General features: G+C 32.5%; 1 protein-coding gene across 1 annotated transcript in view; it reads left to right on the forward strand.

Annotated features, from left to right (window-relative positions):
- Positions 1-19,056, forward strand: part of LOC140439220 (SET domain-containing protein SmydA-8-like) — a 58,093-nt gene that overhangs the window by 22,064 nt on the left and 16,973 nt on the right. Inside the window, exons 2-3 of the mRNA XM_072528997.1 lie at positions 13,057-13,178; positions 16,200-16,337. Coding sequence (XP_072385098.1) covers positions 13,057-13,178; positions 16,200-16,337 — 260 coding nt within the window. The remainder of the gene's footprint in view (positions 1-13,056; positions 13,179-16,199; positions 16,338-19,056) is intronic.

Consider the following 19,056-nt stretch of genomic DNA (forward strand, 5'->3'; position numbering starts at 1 on the left):
CAAGCAAAATTAATACACGTACGATAACACATATAAAAACGTAATAATTCATTTTGTGTGCGGTAAAACTAACTCAGGCTGTAGGTAGCACTCTTCTGCAATTCCAGTAGAAGACACGCTGCTACACGGATAGGTGCCTTAAGCTAGCTGCTGGTTCTTCCTCTTCTTCTTACCTAAGGGGACCAGGTCCTCATACCCTTTTCTGTCTCTCTCTTTATAAACTCTCACCTTCATTTTACCCTCTGCCGACTAACGCTGGCCAACAAGGTAGAGTATAGCTAAAATCCAAACATAAATCCAACACAAAAAAAATACGGCCCTCAGTCCCTGGCAGTGAGCTGATCTTTGATCAAGGTAGCGACAAAGAAAAACAACAAACAAAGGGTGGTAAGAATGCTCTGGTCAGATCAGGCTACCATGGACGACGATAGATGCGTATCGCCACATACAATACAAAAGTGGGAAACTGTTATCTGAGGAAAATTTACTGGAACTAAAAGAAGAAATAAAACATAAAATGGGAAGTTATGAAGGAAAAGAGAAGAGAGGAAAATACTCAAATAATTGAAACGGGCGAAATTTAATTGACAAGAAAAAAGATGCAAAATTACACTGTTATAGGACTATGTGGCTTGAAACAACATGTATATGTCGCCTTTACCTAATCTACTTCGCGGAATACAAATTAGTGAGGAGAATTCCTCACCCCCAACATAGGTTTAACCAAATATCTAGTGATCAACTGAGGACATGTCATTACTGCACCAATAAGGGTGGAAGTATCTTACACCAAGAATCTATACAGACTAGCTTCCTAATGAACATAATGTAAAATTCGACAAATCTACTGTGCTATGCAATTCGACTAGCAACAGGTGTCATGTCTATTCCGGGTTGAGTGCTGTAAAACGACCAGACAAATAAATATAGATAGCCAGGCAACATCTGCTAAATGAGATCCTAGATGATTAAACTTAAAATTACAGAGAGTACCGCATCTAATGGAATATAGATAGAATAAGAACTTCTTAAAAGAAAAACATAGACATTTAAGGAATATTTAAAAAACTGACTGGGAAAGTCAAGGACTGTATAAAACCACTCATCATAAAGTCTTTATGTTGTGAGCTAAAAAAGAATACAAAAAGTCGTAGTAATAATATTTTATAAGAGTCTAGCAAAATATGTACGTGGATACCTCCCAGTAAATAAGTTTAATTTAGTCGCATCTTAAGGACAACCATAAATGCAAAATCGGTAGGGCAGCATATATTGCAAGTATTACATATACTTGCAATATCAGTAATGCTCAGTAAATGCCGGTGCCGGTTCCAAGCCCGGATAAAGGAGGAGGGTTGAGGCGATGGGCTAGCAACGCATCCCTTGTCAAAAGAAACAAAGGCTAAAAATTTCAACCAAAAGCCTCGGAATACAAAGGACGGATCAAAACAAAGACGACCAATGCAACGGAAAAGGAAAATGATATTGGCTACATGGAATGTACAAGGACTTAGAACCAAACAAGCAGAAGTATTCAAAGAATTAGCGGAAAGAAAAATAGATGTATGTATTCTCACTGAGACCAAAAAAGGTAAAAGGAAATGAAGAGATAGAAGTATATATACATATCTACAGTGGAGTGAGTAAAGATAACAGAGTTAAGAGAGGAGTCTCTATTGCTATTCGAAAAAATCTTAAAAACAATATTAAATCGTGGACTGAAATAAATGAACAACTGCTTATACTGGAAATGAAAAAGAATGGGCACAACATAGTAATTGTCGGAGTGTATGGCCCAAATGAAGATGCAGATCCAGAAAGTAAAGACGATTTCTACAAGATGAATGAAATACTCTATGAAGTTAAAGAAAACTGTGAAATCTTCATGGGGAACAAATAACCAATGACAAAGGAATGCGTCTTATAGATTTTTGTGAAACAATGTCTCTCAAAATTATGAATGGATTTTTTCAACATAGAGACATCCACAAATTTACATACCTACTAGGAATATGCGCTCGATAATCGCCTATGTAATCCAACGTCAAACTTCCCAGCTAAAAACAACTGACGTAAGAGTATACTGTGAATCAGAATGTGGATCCGACCATCGTTTACTTATGACCAACGTAATAGTTAACTATCGCAAAATAAATAACACTCAGGTAGAGAATATAGAAAAGGGACAAGAAGTAACATTCCCTAAATATAACCTAGAAAGCTTAAAAGAAGATTCAACGAAATTTCTTTACAAATTACGACTGGCTACAAAATTAAAAAATGTGGTTCGAGAAAATATATGAGCGGAAGAATTATATCAGCCACTTAAAAAATGTATTCATGAGTAAATACATTTTTTAAGTTGCTGATATAGCAAAGCAAGTGAAGCTTTGGTGTACAAAGACAAACATGAAACAAAAAATAAAGAATGGTGGTCGGAGAATATGAAAACGTTAGTAAACAAGAAGAAAACTGCTTATCAGAAATGGATGTCAACGAGAAAGGAGGAAGATTACAAGATATATAAAAAATTAAATCGAGATGTAAAAAGAAAAGTAGTGAAAAGTAAAAATGAGATGTGGGATCGAAGATGTGTAGAGGTGGATAGGTATATGGGTGGAACAAGAGTTAAGCAAGCGTGGAAGGTGATAAAGTCTCTCCGGAGGGAAGGAAAGGAAAAATCTAACTTACAGTTAATAGATCTGAAACGGTTGAAACACCATTATGAGGTCTTACTGACAGAGGACAGATGTAAATTTCAAGAGATTGAAATGGAGGCAATATCCAAACATACACAAATAATTGAGATAACAACCGGAAAGTTAAGCGACGCCCTTAAAAGATCGAAAAACGTTAAAGCAGCAGGACCTGGAGACATCCCAATTGAGTTGGTAGAGTATGGACTAAAAATATGAGATGTTGGTTGAACTATTTAACAAATGCTTAAAAGGACAAAATATCCCCGATGATTGGAATGTTTGATACATCAGCTCAATATTCAAGAAAGGGGATAAACGCAAATGCTCTAATTATAGGGGAATAACTGTTATCAGCTTAGTGCAGGAACATCGTGAACTGATGGTATATTCGTTCTGCAGCAGGTAATCGAAAAACGGAACGCAAGAAATTTATCTACCCACCTATTGTTTGTAGATTTAGAGAAGGCACACGATACGGTACCTTTGAAAAAACTGTTTCAAACATTGACGAAAGTAGGTCTCAGTAGAGAGTATGTGGATGCTATCGAAAATATATGCAAAAATGCAAGAAGTGTCGTTAAATAAGGAAACTTTATTTCTGAATCATTTCCAATAACAAAAGGGCTTAAACAAGGATGTTGTTTATCTCCGACCTTATTTAAAATACATATTCAATTATCACTAAAGCAGTTGAGGAAACAAGTATCCGGAATGGGAATAGACATAGGCGGTGGTAAATGTCTAACAACTTTATTTTTCGCAAATGCTCAGGTAGTCTTAGCAAATGATGAGGAAGAAAGAATATGAAAAATGAGGTCTCAATATGAATATGTCAAAGACAGAGTTAACAAATTAAATTCATTTGAAATGTGGATGTACCGCCGAATGCTAAGAATAAGCTGGACCAGCAGAACTACGAATGAAGAAGTACTGAGAACAATGAACACACGCCCTCATCTGGTTAATACTATCAAAATTAGAAGGACGTCATATCTAGGACACATAATGCGCCGTAGGGAATTTGAGTAGCTCCCGATAGTATTAGAAGGTAAGATTGAAGGCAAAAGGGGCATAAAACGAAAGAAAAAATCTTGGCTACGAAACATCAGAGATTGGACCCATACAAGAGGAAATAAATTAATTCATCAAGCCCAGAACAGAGAGACATTTGCCATATTGATCGCCAACCTCAACAGAGAAGGCACATAGGAGGAGGAGGAAAGACAGAATATTATAAAATAGGAGATGGTGAAGTAGATCCAGAGTTGGAAGTTAAAAACACAAATACATGCAATGAATATAAATATCTCGGATCTATATCTAAAAAAGGCACTACCAAAAGAGACATCGAAAACAGAACGCAGCAGAGAAAAAAAGGGAAAAAAAGCGATAAACATTCTAAACTCTCTACTATGGTCCACTGATATTAGATAAGAAACGAAATTGACAATATATCGAACCTAATATGCTCTACATATTATGACTTATGGGGCAGAAGTTTGGCAGATCACGAAAAAAGATAGAAAAAGAATAGAAATGGATTTTCTAAAGAGAACGTATAGTGTATCCAAAAGAGATCATATCAGGAATAAAGATATTAGAAGGATGACAAATACTCTATATTCCAGTATAGACAGAATTGACACGAGACAACTAGTGAAGCGGATGGTCACGTGAAGCGAATAAATGAAGATAGATGGCCAAAGACAGCTTTAAATTACATACAACAACAAAGAAGAAGAAGGGGAAGGCCTTTAGTTTCCTGGGAAGTTTATGTACGGCACATAATGAGAGATAGAGCCATCAAAGAAAACGAATGGATGGACAGAAAACGAAGGCGGTCGAAATGCGAGAAGCGGCAGAGACTGTAGGAACCTCGTTTATATATATATATATATATATATATATATATATATATATATATATATATATATATATATATATCAATATATATATATATATATATGTATATATATGTATATATATGTATATATGCCAACATCCGAGATGACAGAAGACGTATCAAAATAAGCATAGCACCTGATACATAAAACAGACTCCAACGTTCCTAGAAAGAACCAATGATAATAATAGAAAACTAGAATTCAAAAATAGAGGACAAAAAATCGCTCATGCATTTGAAAAGAACATTAGCAACTTTTGGTTACGCGGGAGAAATTTCAGAGGTGGGTGTTTTCTCCAGTTCGCCATCGGCACCGAACTCAGTATAATAAACATTGGAGAAATAATGACATGGAAAAATAAAAAGAAATTAATTGCCGAAGCTATAAACAGCACAAAACTTAAAAAAAATTCATAAACAAAAGACATTGGATGACTGAACATTGGAAGAGAAGAAAAAATGTAGTTGCAACAAATTCAGCATAGACAGGTATGGAGATAGCCAACATAAATGAATGTATAAAATGAAATGGAACAAAAATAATTACATAAAAAACTATGTGTATAACTGAAAAATGCATAAACCAACAATAATTCAGAAAACTTTTTTTTTGTAAGTTAAATATCTACATATCTAGCTAAACAATTCAACCATCGCCGTTATGTGGAACATTCAAATATTTAAGTATCGCAGTTGTATGGAAACAATATTGAGAAATGCTGTTCTTTAATTACGATCAACAAACCGATATGGATCAAAAAAGCTATGAAAAAAGGACAAAAATTCTAAAAATTCGAAATTGTGACGGCGATAAATAAATTAGGAATGAGAAAGATAGAGGCTAAAACACTTATATAAATAGAAGTAATGTTAAGTTCTGCAATCAAATCTGGATTACTAAAAAATTGCAAAATTACTAGTATAAGCTAGTTTTTTTTTTTTTTTTCGATATACATAAAAGAATCACCATCAGATTGCAACAACTATCATACGGTGACACTAATCGGTCACGCAACAAAAATTCTCCTCGCCGTCATTAATGAGAAAGTAAAATCGATACTTTTGTTACAGTGTTCATGAGAACAGTGATGATTTATCCCAAGATGAAGAGAAACAATGGAATACATTCCTAATTTTCTCTCAAATTATAGAAAAATTCCTAAAATTTCATGTGAAAACGTACTTGTGCTTTCTTGGATACTAAAAAAACGTCTGATAATAGAAAATGACTTCGAGAAAGAACTGTTATCTCCCTCTTTATATTTAAAATATAATAGTGAACAGATCGTCCACTTAGTTATTAAAGAATTACAAGGTGAACTAACAATAGGAGGCAAAAAATCAGCAACCTCCGAAGCTGATGATATCGTAATATCGACGTCATCAACAGAATAACTCGAAAATAATATAAGCAGACTAGATATGATAAGCAGAAATCATAGCTTAATAATAAATATTCAGAAAACCAAAGTAATGACAGCAATAATCAATCGAATTGCGTAATATCATCAATGGCGCTACAACTCTTTGCCGCGTTTACTATTGCCTTCCATGTTTGTCGGTCCTGTGCCAGTAATTCCCATTGTCGCACTCCCATTTTCTCTAGATCTTCTTTGACTGCATCTTTCCACCTTTTTCTAGGCCGCCCTACAGACCTTCTTCCCTCTGGCCTTTCCCAAAACACATTGTTAATAAGGCGATTGTTGTTACTGCGTATCACATGCCCTGCCCATCTGAGTCTATTGGCCTTTATATATCTGACTAGATTTTCTTTTCCGAATAGAGTCTCTACAAGGGCCATATATCATTCGAAGAATTTTACGTTCCCACACCAGCAATTTCTTTATTTCTCTTTTTGTTAGCGTCCATGTTTCGCTTCCATACGCGACTGCTGGTCGTATTATGGTCTTATATATCCGGATTTCTGTGTCTCGTAATATCACCACATCCTTACAAAGTATAAAGAACAAAGAGGAAGATGAAACAAAAGTGTTTGCTACCTTTAGTTCCTGTAATAACACAGCAAAATTTCCCTCAAAACCAATATCTATAAAACGATTCTCATATATTTTATCATAACATATAATTAACGTGTTATTGAAAAAAGCTTACATGATCGCTGTTATCGCTTATATAAATTTTTCGATTGTTGATCGAATGCTTATACAAATAAAAAAATAATATATAGCCGTCTATAAATATACCTTGTTTCTATTTTTAATTTGTTAACGTTTTTATGAACCAAGCACCTTATGTTGTTCTGGTTGTTTATAAAATCGCTCGAAATTTATAGACATCCTATATCGATATTAAAGTTCATAAGGAAGCACTAAATTTTGGTGTCGACACAGCTGCTTATGTGTTTTTCCATTTATTCACTAATTATATAGAAGATGTAGGACTCAATAAAAATAGTTTTTTATAATTGAGTTTTGTGAAAAATATGATTTAATCCTAAGAAATAAAAAACATTATTTTCTTTGTAAAAAAGAATTTAATATATGATTTGTTTCAAAGGAATCAATGTTTGAAGAAAACATGCAATATTTATTTACATGTTTTCTTCAAAAATTGACTCCTTTGAAAAAAACTTCGTGTTCATACTCTTATGAAATGTATAATGGGATTCCTATCGGTGAGTGCTTTCACTTTTCTATAAACCAGTGGAGTAGGTATGGTAGATTAGTTTTAAGAACCCTGGATATGTGTCCATCAGAAACAGAAAATACTTTTTTCAATTCTCTGCATACTTTGTCCATCTATATTAGGAAGAGAGCGATTCTCCCATACAGAGTACACTCTGATATTGGACCGTCTGTATGCTAAATTTTCACGACTTAAGGTACGTTTTTACTGGCGCGTCTGTTGCGATCATCGTTGATATCGTCGCTGAGCAGTGATCGCTAAGCGACGAACGCAATCGGAGTGTTTTTACTGAAGCGATTTATTGTTAAATTACCTGCTAGCAGAAGAAATACAGGACGAAGAAATATTAAGTGTTCCAAGATTAGAAAAACATGCAATATCTAAAAGAAACCAAGAAAAAGAATACTTCACAATTTTGATATCTTCTTCTTCTTCCTTCTTGTATGTAGGCTTTAAAGCCTGTTTCTTCTTCAATATTAGCCTTAAATTGTTTAAATGATCGCACCATCTTTTTCTTGGTCTGCCAATACTTCTTTGTCCGCTTGGTGACTTATCTCGTGCTATTCGTACTATCCTATCCTCTGCCATTCTACTAAGGTGTCCATTCCACTCCTGTTTCCATTTTGTCACCCATACATTTATGTCTTCTATATTGCATGCTCTTCTTATGTTTTCGCTTCTCTACCTATCCAACAGACTTTTCCCTGATATTCGTCGGAGTATTTCCATCTCTGTTGTTTCTAGTAGTCGTCTAGTTTTAGATGTGTCAGGTTTTCTCTCCGCCGTGTATGTTAATATAGGTCTAATTGCTGCTTTATAGATTCTTGTTTTTGTGTCTTGTCTTAGGTGTTTGTTCTTCCAGAGTCCGCTTTAAATATTTTATTAAAATTTTGATATACATCCATTTATTAGGAGATGATATTAAGTTTCCATAGTTTTTCCGTTTGAATGAACTTCAGTTTCATTTTGTGTTAAATTTACTAAAATAGGATATAAAAAGTCGTCTACAAACTGTATTTTATATCCAGTGTCCCAGAAGAGAATCTCTAAAAGAAAAAAACTCTCAAAATTACATGTACAAGTCGCTATAGTCGCTTAACGTTTATACATATACATATACAAGACATATTCATATACAACTTGATATTTAAAAATGTGCAGTTAGGCCACTAGTTAGTTAGACTAATTGAAGACTAGTTTTTGGTCATGTCTTTTTTGGAAAACCCGTATGTGATCTCAGCATTAAATTCACGTCTTACCTCTGGATACGTTGAGTATTTGAGTTACTGTGCATAAATTGCTGCCCCAGTTGTTGGTTTTCGCCTTTAGGTACGTTAAAAACTCGAGTAACCATGACCAACAGCCTTCTCCTGCAACTTAAGAAGCTACCTATGGGCATAGCGAAACATTGAGATGGACTCACATTCTTGTCATCAAAAAAAACACACTCATCAAAAGACGATAAGTTAATTGTTACTCTGAGCATGTACACATTCGCTATTAGTTTTTATGTTGTTGTATTAGGGAGTTTAGGACTCTACGGGGTAGGGTATTAAATAAAAGCATCTGAACATTCCTAGTAGCAAAGAAATATTTGAAATTTTAAAAGAAATATTTAAAAATTTAATACAGAAGATTCTTTTTATTTAATGAAAGTGGCCCTGACAATTTCGATACTTTTTTTGTTTCAGGGATTTGTCCATTCGTTTATTGTAGTTCCTGGATATAAACAACCCTAATTTAATCAAACCTCGATACGATCAAGAAACTATGACCACTTTTCCGTGTATTTATTGCATTTTCTTGTGATAAGGTGTTTTTCGCAAACAATCTATAAAAAAACCTACATTTACAGAATTCTATTTACTAGCCAGTAATTAGCAAATACTTGTAGAGGATGATTCTATAGTGGTAATATTTCTCTAAAGTATATCCGAGTATACAACGAATCCGTAAAGACTGAAAGATAACTAGGTCAAGACCTTATACATATTGTTTTAATAAAAAAATTTAGTCCATTACATATTATTATTACATATTTCTTTTCTACAGAAAATTCTTCTCTTGCTCACATTTTTTTTTGCTTTCCAAAAGTTCTTCGATGTGCACTAGCACGATTTAAGACTTATAGTAACAATGGTGAATTTCTCTGCATCTATTATACTTATTTTTAGTTTTAATATTTATATTCTTTTATTTCATAAATACTAAAGTTAAATTGATATAATTAGGTATTCAATATTTACAACCCGCTGCAGTAGAAAATCGTTGTTTTTTATTCACGTGAAAATCCACACATGATTCATTTTGGCAAAATATTTGGATAAAATTGCTTGAAATACTTCCACAACCTTACACTTGACATTTAATAATTGCCACACATTGTGTTGTAAGAGCTTCATGAAAGAAATATTTATATTCAGAATACTAGCCGATATTTCTTCTGTCAGATCTATTTTTACAGGACCTAAGTGTATCTTTATAACATACAATGGAATTGAGATTTGTTCTGAATATGTTTTTAAACAAAGCGGTATTTATTATGAAAATAATATTTACTATTTAATGAAGATGATCTGTTATATTAAGCATTAAGTCAGCTTGTTAATGTTTTAGGTAAATTAGAAGTAATACATGTTGAATGAACATTTTTAAATTCTGTAAAAAAATTATTTATATTTTTATGGTTTAGATCTGCAGAGTGGTATTTGTGGATTTTGAAGAATAAGATTTGTATATTTCGTTTCAAATGGTGTGATTGCATGATGTAAATACTCAAAAATACTCAAAGAGAAGGAAATTTCCTCTAACACCATGAAAACTGGAAGTAATCAAATGAGAAGACAGCTTCAGTCCCTTTCCTTTAAGTTTCTTTTTCTTTTCATGTAGACATAACTATGGCTGTTTTTGAATGTGCCTTCAGTAAATTGTCATTTCATCGTTTTCGTGGTCTGCCTACTGATCGTCGTTATATTGGGGAACTGTCTCTTGTCGTCTTTACTACTATATTTGTTGTCATTTGGCTTATATGATCGTTCAATTCTACTCTTCTATTTCTTACCCAGTCCTTAATGTTCTCCACCATGCGTCATATATCTGTACTTCTAGCTCTGTCCCATAGTATTTTACCATCCATTTTTTAAGTGTTTTCATATCTGCTATTTTTAACATCCTTTTTATCCTTTCTGTATCAGGTCGTGTTTCTGCTGCATATGTCATTATTAGTCTGATGACTGTTTTGTAAATTCTGCCTTTCATTTTTTTCCCGATATTTTTATTTCTCCATATTGTTTTATTCAGAAAACCTGCGGTTCTGTTTGCTCTATTCACTTGATCTTCCACTTATGTTTCGAGCTTTCCGTAGCTAGATAATGTGATGCTTAGATATTTAAACTCCATCACTTGTTATATTATCTGACCTTCCAGCTCCAATTTACATCTGAGTAAATTTGCTCTTATGACCATGCATTTTATCTTTTTTGGGGAAATTACCATGTTCAATTTTCTGAGTTATATTAAGTTGGTGCAGGATACGTTGTAAATCATCTTCACTTTGAGACAGTAGTATTACGTTTGCATATCGGATTATTTTAAGTTGCTTTTCTCCAATTTGGTATCCTTTTTTAGTTCTTATCTTTTTTAATACTTCATCCATAATCAGGTTGGACAATAGAGGACTCAGGGAATATCTCTGTGTTATCCCATTGCCAGCTTCAATGAGTTCAGTTAGATCTTTTTTTAGTTTTACTTTTATTGTGTGGTTTTGGTAGATATTTCGATTGTTTTGATTATTCCTAAATGTATCTCTCTTGTGTACAATAAGTGAATAACGTCCTTTAATTTGACCCGGTCAAATACCTTCTTACAGTCCACGAAACATAGATAAAGATTTTACTTGCACTTGCCTTATTATACAGCGTCGGTGCATGATCTTCTTGGCGTAAAACTTTGTTGTTCTCTGCTAGTGTTCAGATTCAGTTTATTTGTTATCGCTCTGGGTGTTAATTTTAGTGTTGTGTATAATAAATTAATTCCTCTGTAATTTTCGTGGTCCAATTTGTCCCCCTTTTGAAGAGACGTTTTAGGATGATAATCTCCGTTCTTGAGGAATGTTGTTTTATGTTTTAAGTTTCTTAATAGATAAAATTATAGAAGGCGTAACTGCTCTCAAAATGAATATCAAACAAGTCAGCATGGTTCTTTATGCAGATAACGCATTGGACACCAGGCGAAAAAGACGATCTACATAGATAATACTATTAAATGAGTAGAGAAATTAACAATTTATCAATAAAGTATCAGCCTGTTGTGGAAGAGATGTAGTTTGGAATAACAGATACATGAGGGAGGACAGCAAAGCCGGAATAGGCTTAATCGTATTATGTAGTAAGGTGAGAAAGAGACGATATCACTGGTAGAGTAACGTAAAATAATGAAGGAAGACAACCAAGAATTGAGCTAGGGGGAAAACCTGGCGTGCAAAATGCACTTTGAGAGATGGAGTGATAAATGAAAATCTACATCCCAAGAAATATTACGTCCGATATTAGTAGATGCAAAAGACTTAAACAAGAATCTTGTTGTAAACAGAATCTACCGTCTACATTAATGAAATTATGTACAAATTAAAAGGGAAAATCACAGTGGTTGGCTGTAACCATGGTTTAAAAAAACTTAAAATTACTTACAAGTAAAAACTTCTGATGTTATCTGATTAAAAATTATCCAAACGAATTAAAATTATCTTTAAAACGTTTTTGGTCTAGTCAGACCATCATCAGTGAAAAATCTTAAGAGTAGTTGAATTTAGTCTCATATTTAGGTATAAAACCTTTAGATTACATGAAAAACATTTTCAAATTAAAAAAAAAATGTGGTGACACGATATCCACGTTATAGGATATGCCTTTGAGGGGACATATTTATCCCTTCTCGAAAAATGGATAACTTTGTTCAAAAGTTAATACCAGTTAATTTATGTATATTTCGCCTTACAAAGCAATGGTAGCTAAAAATTCAAAAATTTGGACAGCCCATAGATTACTTAAAGGGATTGATATAAGGAAATATTTTTGATTTACAGGGTACGGCACTGACAGACTTCTTGCCAGTTCAAAACTGAGGTGGATTGGGCATTTAGCTAAAATGCTAGACGGGAGAATCTCTAGACTCTAGAGGGTTCAAGTAATTGAACCTGATGTTGGTACAAAAAGAAAAAGGGAAAGTATACGAAGAAAATGGATGAAGTCGATAAAAGCTTGAAATTCCTAAAAGTCAAAGATTGGAAAAACCTAGCACCAGAAGAAGAAGAAGTGTAAGAAGTCAAGGGCCCCTACAACCTATGGACTGATGTAGAAACTTTTACTTTTTCGTGTCCAAGCATGATCATTTCAAGTGGTCGGCTCAGAATCTGGCACAGTTTATTGACTTGGTATTTGCCTTCCACAGTGTCCATTTGTCGTCCATCATTTATGTAAATGGACTAAAGCAGGTGGTCCATGTCCTGTCGTTGGCCGCACGTACATAAGGTGCCATTTTCAATGGTTCAGTATTGCCCATGTCAATGCATGGGCCGTTCCATCTGATCTTCAGCTTCTTTTTTGCCTCTCTCAGTCTTAGGTAGAAAGAGCAGACTTGGGTTTTGATGGGGTTAGGCTTTACCGAGTTCCTATCATAATAATCACGTATAAAATCAATTTGTAGAATCACGGGTGTATAATACCCATTTTGTTTTTCTCTTAGTATTTCATTCAATATTAACGTATGTCAGTTCATATTCCTCTATTACATTGATTCTTTTATTTTCAGAATAGCAAATCTAGAAGTCGTTCCAAATCATCAATCATTACAGAAATATTATGTCCTAGAGATGACATAAAATGTGTAGAAGACAAAAAGTTCGGCATAAAGGTGTCAAAAGTAATGGGCAGGTAAGTAAATATAAAATAAAGTAGTTTCGTTAAAAGACAGTTAAAAGACACAGTTCAGCTAATAGGCAGGAATTACCAAAGGTAACAGTCTGAATTCGTGTCTTTTCAATGTGGTCTGCATAAAATAATAGAAACAACCAAATCAACTTTAGTATATTAATCTTTAAAGATATTGTGCTACGTTGATATTGATTTAACATTTCTGGTGGATAGGAGATCGCGTATAAAAGGTTGTTTAGCCTCGTAAACTTTTCCCCACTGCAACCTGAAAGATCTTTTGTGGATACCTTACCTCTATGTTCGGGCCTTCGAATTGGCTTTCTACAACAGCGGTAGAGCTTTTTGCGTCGGTTTGTGAATAGAAACAGTTTTTCTAATTTGATTCCTAGAATTAAAGAATACGTTAGGAACAATAATATGATCTTATTTGAATTTTAACCATTTAGATGTCATATTGTTGTTGTTTGTTTGTATTTATATGACTGCGGACACTAAATCCATTCGCCAATCTTACAATTTTTACTGATTTTTTCATTAGTCATGGTTTCGTATACAATCTTATCCTAAATCTATTACTAGTATTGATATCTAATATATAGGCTTTTTTTTTGGTAATTTGTTTCTAGTTTTTTTCTATTAGGTGCTTTTTAGTTATTTATATATAAAATAGGTGATGAGGTCCTCAGAGTTCCACAGCAAACATGTCATAATTTTGATCTGTTAAAAAAATTTTTAATCATTTTATATAGCAGGTACTTATATGAATTTTACATTTGATATTTTTTTTGATCGTATTTTCGATACAATATATTGATAAAATTTACATATGATCTTTATATGTATCTCTATAACTCCTTTTACTTACTACTTACTGCTTACTGGCAAATACAACAACAGAGATACTGAGTCACCAAACAACAGCCTGAGACAAACTGAGTTATAGATAAGGTTGTTGAAGTAATATATTATTATAATTTAAAATTCATATTTTTGCTTACCACAATAACTGGCCCTCGACGTGATAGGCAATTCAAAAGTATCAAATTTGTATTTGAAATTAGAGACTATTGAAATTAGACTATTGAAATTAGATACTATTACGGATGCTTGCAATTTATATTGATCTGAAATTAATTCTGGTATAATTTTAACAACTATAAATTTGATAAAATGATCTATAGTACATTTGCGGGGGGACCAATTTTTTTCTTATTTATATTCGTGACAAAATATACGCTTTCTAAATTCTGAATGTGTAAGAATAATTATTTTACAAACAATAACAAAACAGTTATTCTATTTTGTGTTTAATAAAAAATTAGCATATTTTTGTAAAATTGTTTTTCGATAATAAATATTTTTTTATTCATTTTCTTTTTGCTATTTTTAAAGAAAAAGACCAATTATTTCTTTTGGTAACCGAAAAATTTTTCTAACTGCATTTTATTCTTCAAAACCTTATGTTTTTCAATGATAAAATAAAAAGGCCAAAAAGTACATTTTTTTACACTAATTTGTGTATAAATTTAAATTATCAATAAATCTCACGCAGGAAATGGTGATAATTTGTTTATATAAACATTATTCATCAAAAAAAAAACCTTTGAGTACCCTGGCTCTTTGAGTATAACGACAAAAACCTTATTTTCCTGGACTAAGAGGTTGGAAATCAATATAGCGATTCTAATTGTATTTACCGTTGTTCTAAACAGTTCAATTGTTGTAAGTCCAAATAAATCTCGCAAGTTCTTAAGCCAGAATGTTCTTCTCCTGCCTTGGCTCCGTTTGCTTTTTATTTTTTCCTGCATTATATTTTGCAGCATTATGTACTTAGGTCCTCACATCATATATCCAAAGTATTCTAGCTTTCTTGTTTTTAGGGTGCTGATTATTTTTTCGCTTTTTTTTTTCATTCTCTGGAGAAGTCCTACATTCGTTATCCTGTCATGATATTTTTAACATGCAGCCGTAACATCACCTTTCAAAGGTGATCGTGAACTTATCCATTTCAGTTTTCCTGGGTGTCCCAAATCCATAATATGGTCTTTGTCGATTAATTAATTTTGATAACATTAAAATTTTATGTAATGAAAGTAATAAATTCAAAAGGACTTTTTTAGAAATGGTTTGTATTAGCAGAAGTGAAAATAATTTAAACAAAAGATCAGAAATTCAAAATCTAAGCAAAATTTATAATTATATTATTTCTCTATACTTTATTCATTAAAATATCACATTTTAATTTAATATTCCATATACTTGTTACATTTTTTAGACATCTGTCAATGATGAATAAATCTTCTTTTTTATTACTAAATAAAAAAGAATGTTTTAAACAAAATTTTATTTTTTGATAATATAATTGTCAGAAGTGAAAATTGTAAGTTGGCATTCATGACATTGAGGCTTATTTGTAATTGGTCGCTATTCTAACTTATTTATAAATTCAATTATTTTTGTTAAAAAGTTTTCAAAATTACTAAATTTAGAGAAACATTCATTAGATATTTTTTTAAGATGTTTATCAGTTTAGATTTACTAGCAAAACTAATTTTATTTGGTGAGTTAAAATTTATTTTTCTAGTTTCACTTTGTAAGATTTTTTGTATTTTTTTAGAAGCTCTTGATAAAGATTGTAAACACAATTGAAAGCTTGACATAAAGAATAGTTTACTAATAGCCCTTTTATTGACTCCAAACCATAAAAAACATGAAGTTAAATGTGTCGATAGCAATTAAAGTAAATTGTATAGCTTAATCAAGCCATTAAGAGCGATGCTGGGAATATTTATATTCCACTATGCATCAACAATTTACCCATATAAATTACCATCTTTCTTGTACTCATTGCGTCGAGTAAGCATTTTCGCATAAAAAACATATTTATATTATATATATATATATATATATATATATATATATATATATATATATATATATATATATATATATATATATATATACCTATGCTTTTTATTAATGTATTTGAACATTGAACAGTTAATAGTTTAATATTTTCAGGTACATGGTGGCTAATAAAGAGATTGAACCGGGCGAAATAATTCTGAGTGAACTGCCTATAGTGATCGGTCCATGTACAGACTGCAAAGTTCAATGTTTGGCATGTTACAAAAATTTAGAAGAACAACCGTTTATCAAGTAGGTTTAAATATATCAATTTCAGCTTTTTAATTGATAAATCAATTTTCAAAATAATATTTGGTTCAAAGAAATTTTTTGAAATATTTGTTCAAGACAATTTACTTAACGTTACATATTTCGCATGCCTTGATAATAAAAAAACTTAGTCTCAGTGGACCACCCAGTTTTTGCTCTTTTCTCAAATAATTATGAGTAATCTTTTGTCTTTTGACTACGTTTTTTAACTAAGAAGTAATCTACATATATGTTAATATTAATATTCTTCACGGGTCATCAGAATTGTCTGATCACCATAGCGAAGGCTTCTCGATTTTCTGCCACGTGGAAAAACTATCTTGCATTTGGTATCTGAGTCTATTCACGAATGTTTTTTAACCAAGATAATTGTTTTCTTCCTACACCTTTCCGACCTTCTAATTTTCCGGAGTTTAACAAACTTTAAGAATTCTCTGCTCATAAACATTATAAAGAGGAGAGAAACAGAATACTTCGGCCATATAATCAGAGGACCTAATAAATATCATCTACTTCGCCATATAATACATACAAGGAAAAGTGAGGTAAAAAGATGGATTGGTCGAAAGAAACTTTCATGCTGCGTAATATTACAAGCATGCGTAAAAAATGTTTTTTTTTTCAAATTTATCTATTTATTTCAAAATTCTCTGCAGTAGATGTCTATATTCTGTTTTATTTGATTTAATAAGTCGAAGTTCTTCCATGAATTTCATTGATTGAGTTACTTCCATAATCATTGTTTGTGCAGATTTCGAACTTGGTTTTTAAATTCATTCCATAGTTCCTCTAAATCCTCTATTTGTTCTTCGATGTTCTACATTATATTGTTAAATTCTTGTTTAAGTTATCTTTTATGATTATTGTCTTTTGTGGCTGGATTCGTTTTAACCGTAGTTTAATATCTGCAACAAGGGGTTGGTGTGATCAGATGCAATATCTGCTCCTGGAAATGTAGTGACTTTTTTAATGACATTTCGGAAGCGCTAACTTACGTGTATAAAATAAATTTTCTTCTCTAATATACTAAAGAGTCAGTGCAAAACATGGTATCAGGATAGCAGAAATTTCAGAAAATCGTGGATTCTATCGGTTTTCCATAGACATAGAAAAACTAGACTCGTATAACTAGAAGAAGAGAAGGCATGGAGCGAATGATAGTTGAAGGTAACGTAGTGGATAAAGATCCAGAGGAAGATCTCCAGTACGATGGTCGGACCAAATAAAGGAGATGACTGGTTACTCTTTCTCCGAAGCAAAAAAAACACGCACAGGAGAGAGATAGTTGGACAAAAATAGTCAAACAAATTACATTACGCTACTACATCCTTACGAAGGAGAAAAAAGAAGAAGAAGAGTCTTTAATGATCCATTATGCTTTACCAAATATTCCGTAGAGTATCTACTTTGACAATTTTACAGCTCACTAAACTTAAAAACATAACATCTTCTAAATTGTATAAATTGTTAACATGATGTGTAGTACTAGACTTGTGTTTTCTCATGTTCTAAGATATAATTTTATCCTTTAGAATAGGTTGATCACCTTGTATGTTTACTTAAATCAAAACAGTAATGAACGTCCGAGATTATAGCTGTCACAAGATATTTTAAAAAAAGGAGTATTTTAGCTATACACTAGCTATATTATTCGTGGTCTTCTTTTTTAATTTTTTTATTATCTATTGAGTATCTGCAAGAACTTTTTGCCGGTCTGAAACTAAGTGTGTGCTTGCCTACACTGAACACAGAACAAACTAAGTGCAAAAGTTCTTCGTAGACTCCGTCTACGTGACGCGATGACACGTCCCAATGACTAATAGGGAAAGTCTTATCGGCATATAATACCATAAAGCCGGGATCTGGCAGAACGTAATGCAGCGTTCTTCATCGGCGAAAAGAAATAAAATACATAATAGAAAAAGAGAAAATCTAAAGACGGGAACGAACGCAACGTGGAATACCGTTTTTTTCCTGGGCGCCTGCTATCCCGTCGTTTGTTGGTAAATTAACACGGTTCAAAGTAAGTTGGAAGCTGATACATAGCACGAATTTACCCCTCCTTCCCTTCCATTGTGGCTATCGTCTGGAAGGATCAGTGTAATGCTAATTTTACAATTGAGTGGTCAAACGAAGATTGTGTTGGAATTTTTATCATTGTGTAAATTACCCAACTTACTAATTTTTTTGCCGCCAACATTAGTGGCAGTAAACTAAACTAAACCCTCGATATTCGAGGGGACACGCAATATTGGAATTTCAAGTGAATTTATCAAAAAGTAAATATTTATTAATTTCACGGTAATGTGGGGTGTCAACCGTGTTCCCTTTTCTTTTCTCTATTATTTATGTTCTATTTCTCTTCGCCAAAGTGAACTGGCGAAAGGCGCCTCTACAAGCTCTGTGATATTCCGGCTTATGACAATTATGAATTAGAATTTTTTTTTCATAACCTGTATTTATAGAAAATCGTATCTGGTGTTGGCATATCTTGCATGAATCCAAACTGATTCCCACGTATTAACTAATAAATCACTAAAAGGGTATAAACGATAAAATTTATCGTTATAGACCAATAATCATTAACAAATATTGAAAAGTTTTAAAACTTTCTAAATAATATAAATTAATAATATTTTAATAAATCTCAGCGCCAGGCATGTATCAATCAGGCAAAAAAAATATCTATCAACAACAATAA

The sequence above is a fragment of the Diabrotica undecimpunctata genome, chromosome 1 (genome assembly GCF_040954645.1).
Source record: "Diabrotica undecimpunctata isolate CICGRU chromosome 1, icDiaUnde3, whole genome shotgun sequence".
Classification (NCBI taxonomy): domain Eukaryota; kingdom Metazoa; phylum Arthropoda; class Insecta; order Coleoptera; family Chrysomelidae; genus Diabrotica; species Diabrotica undecimpunctata.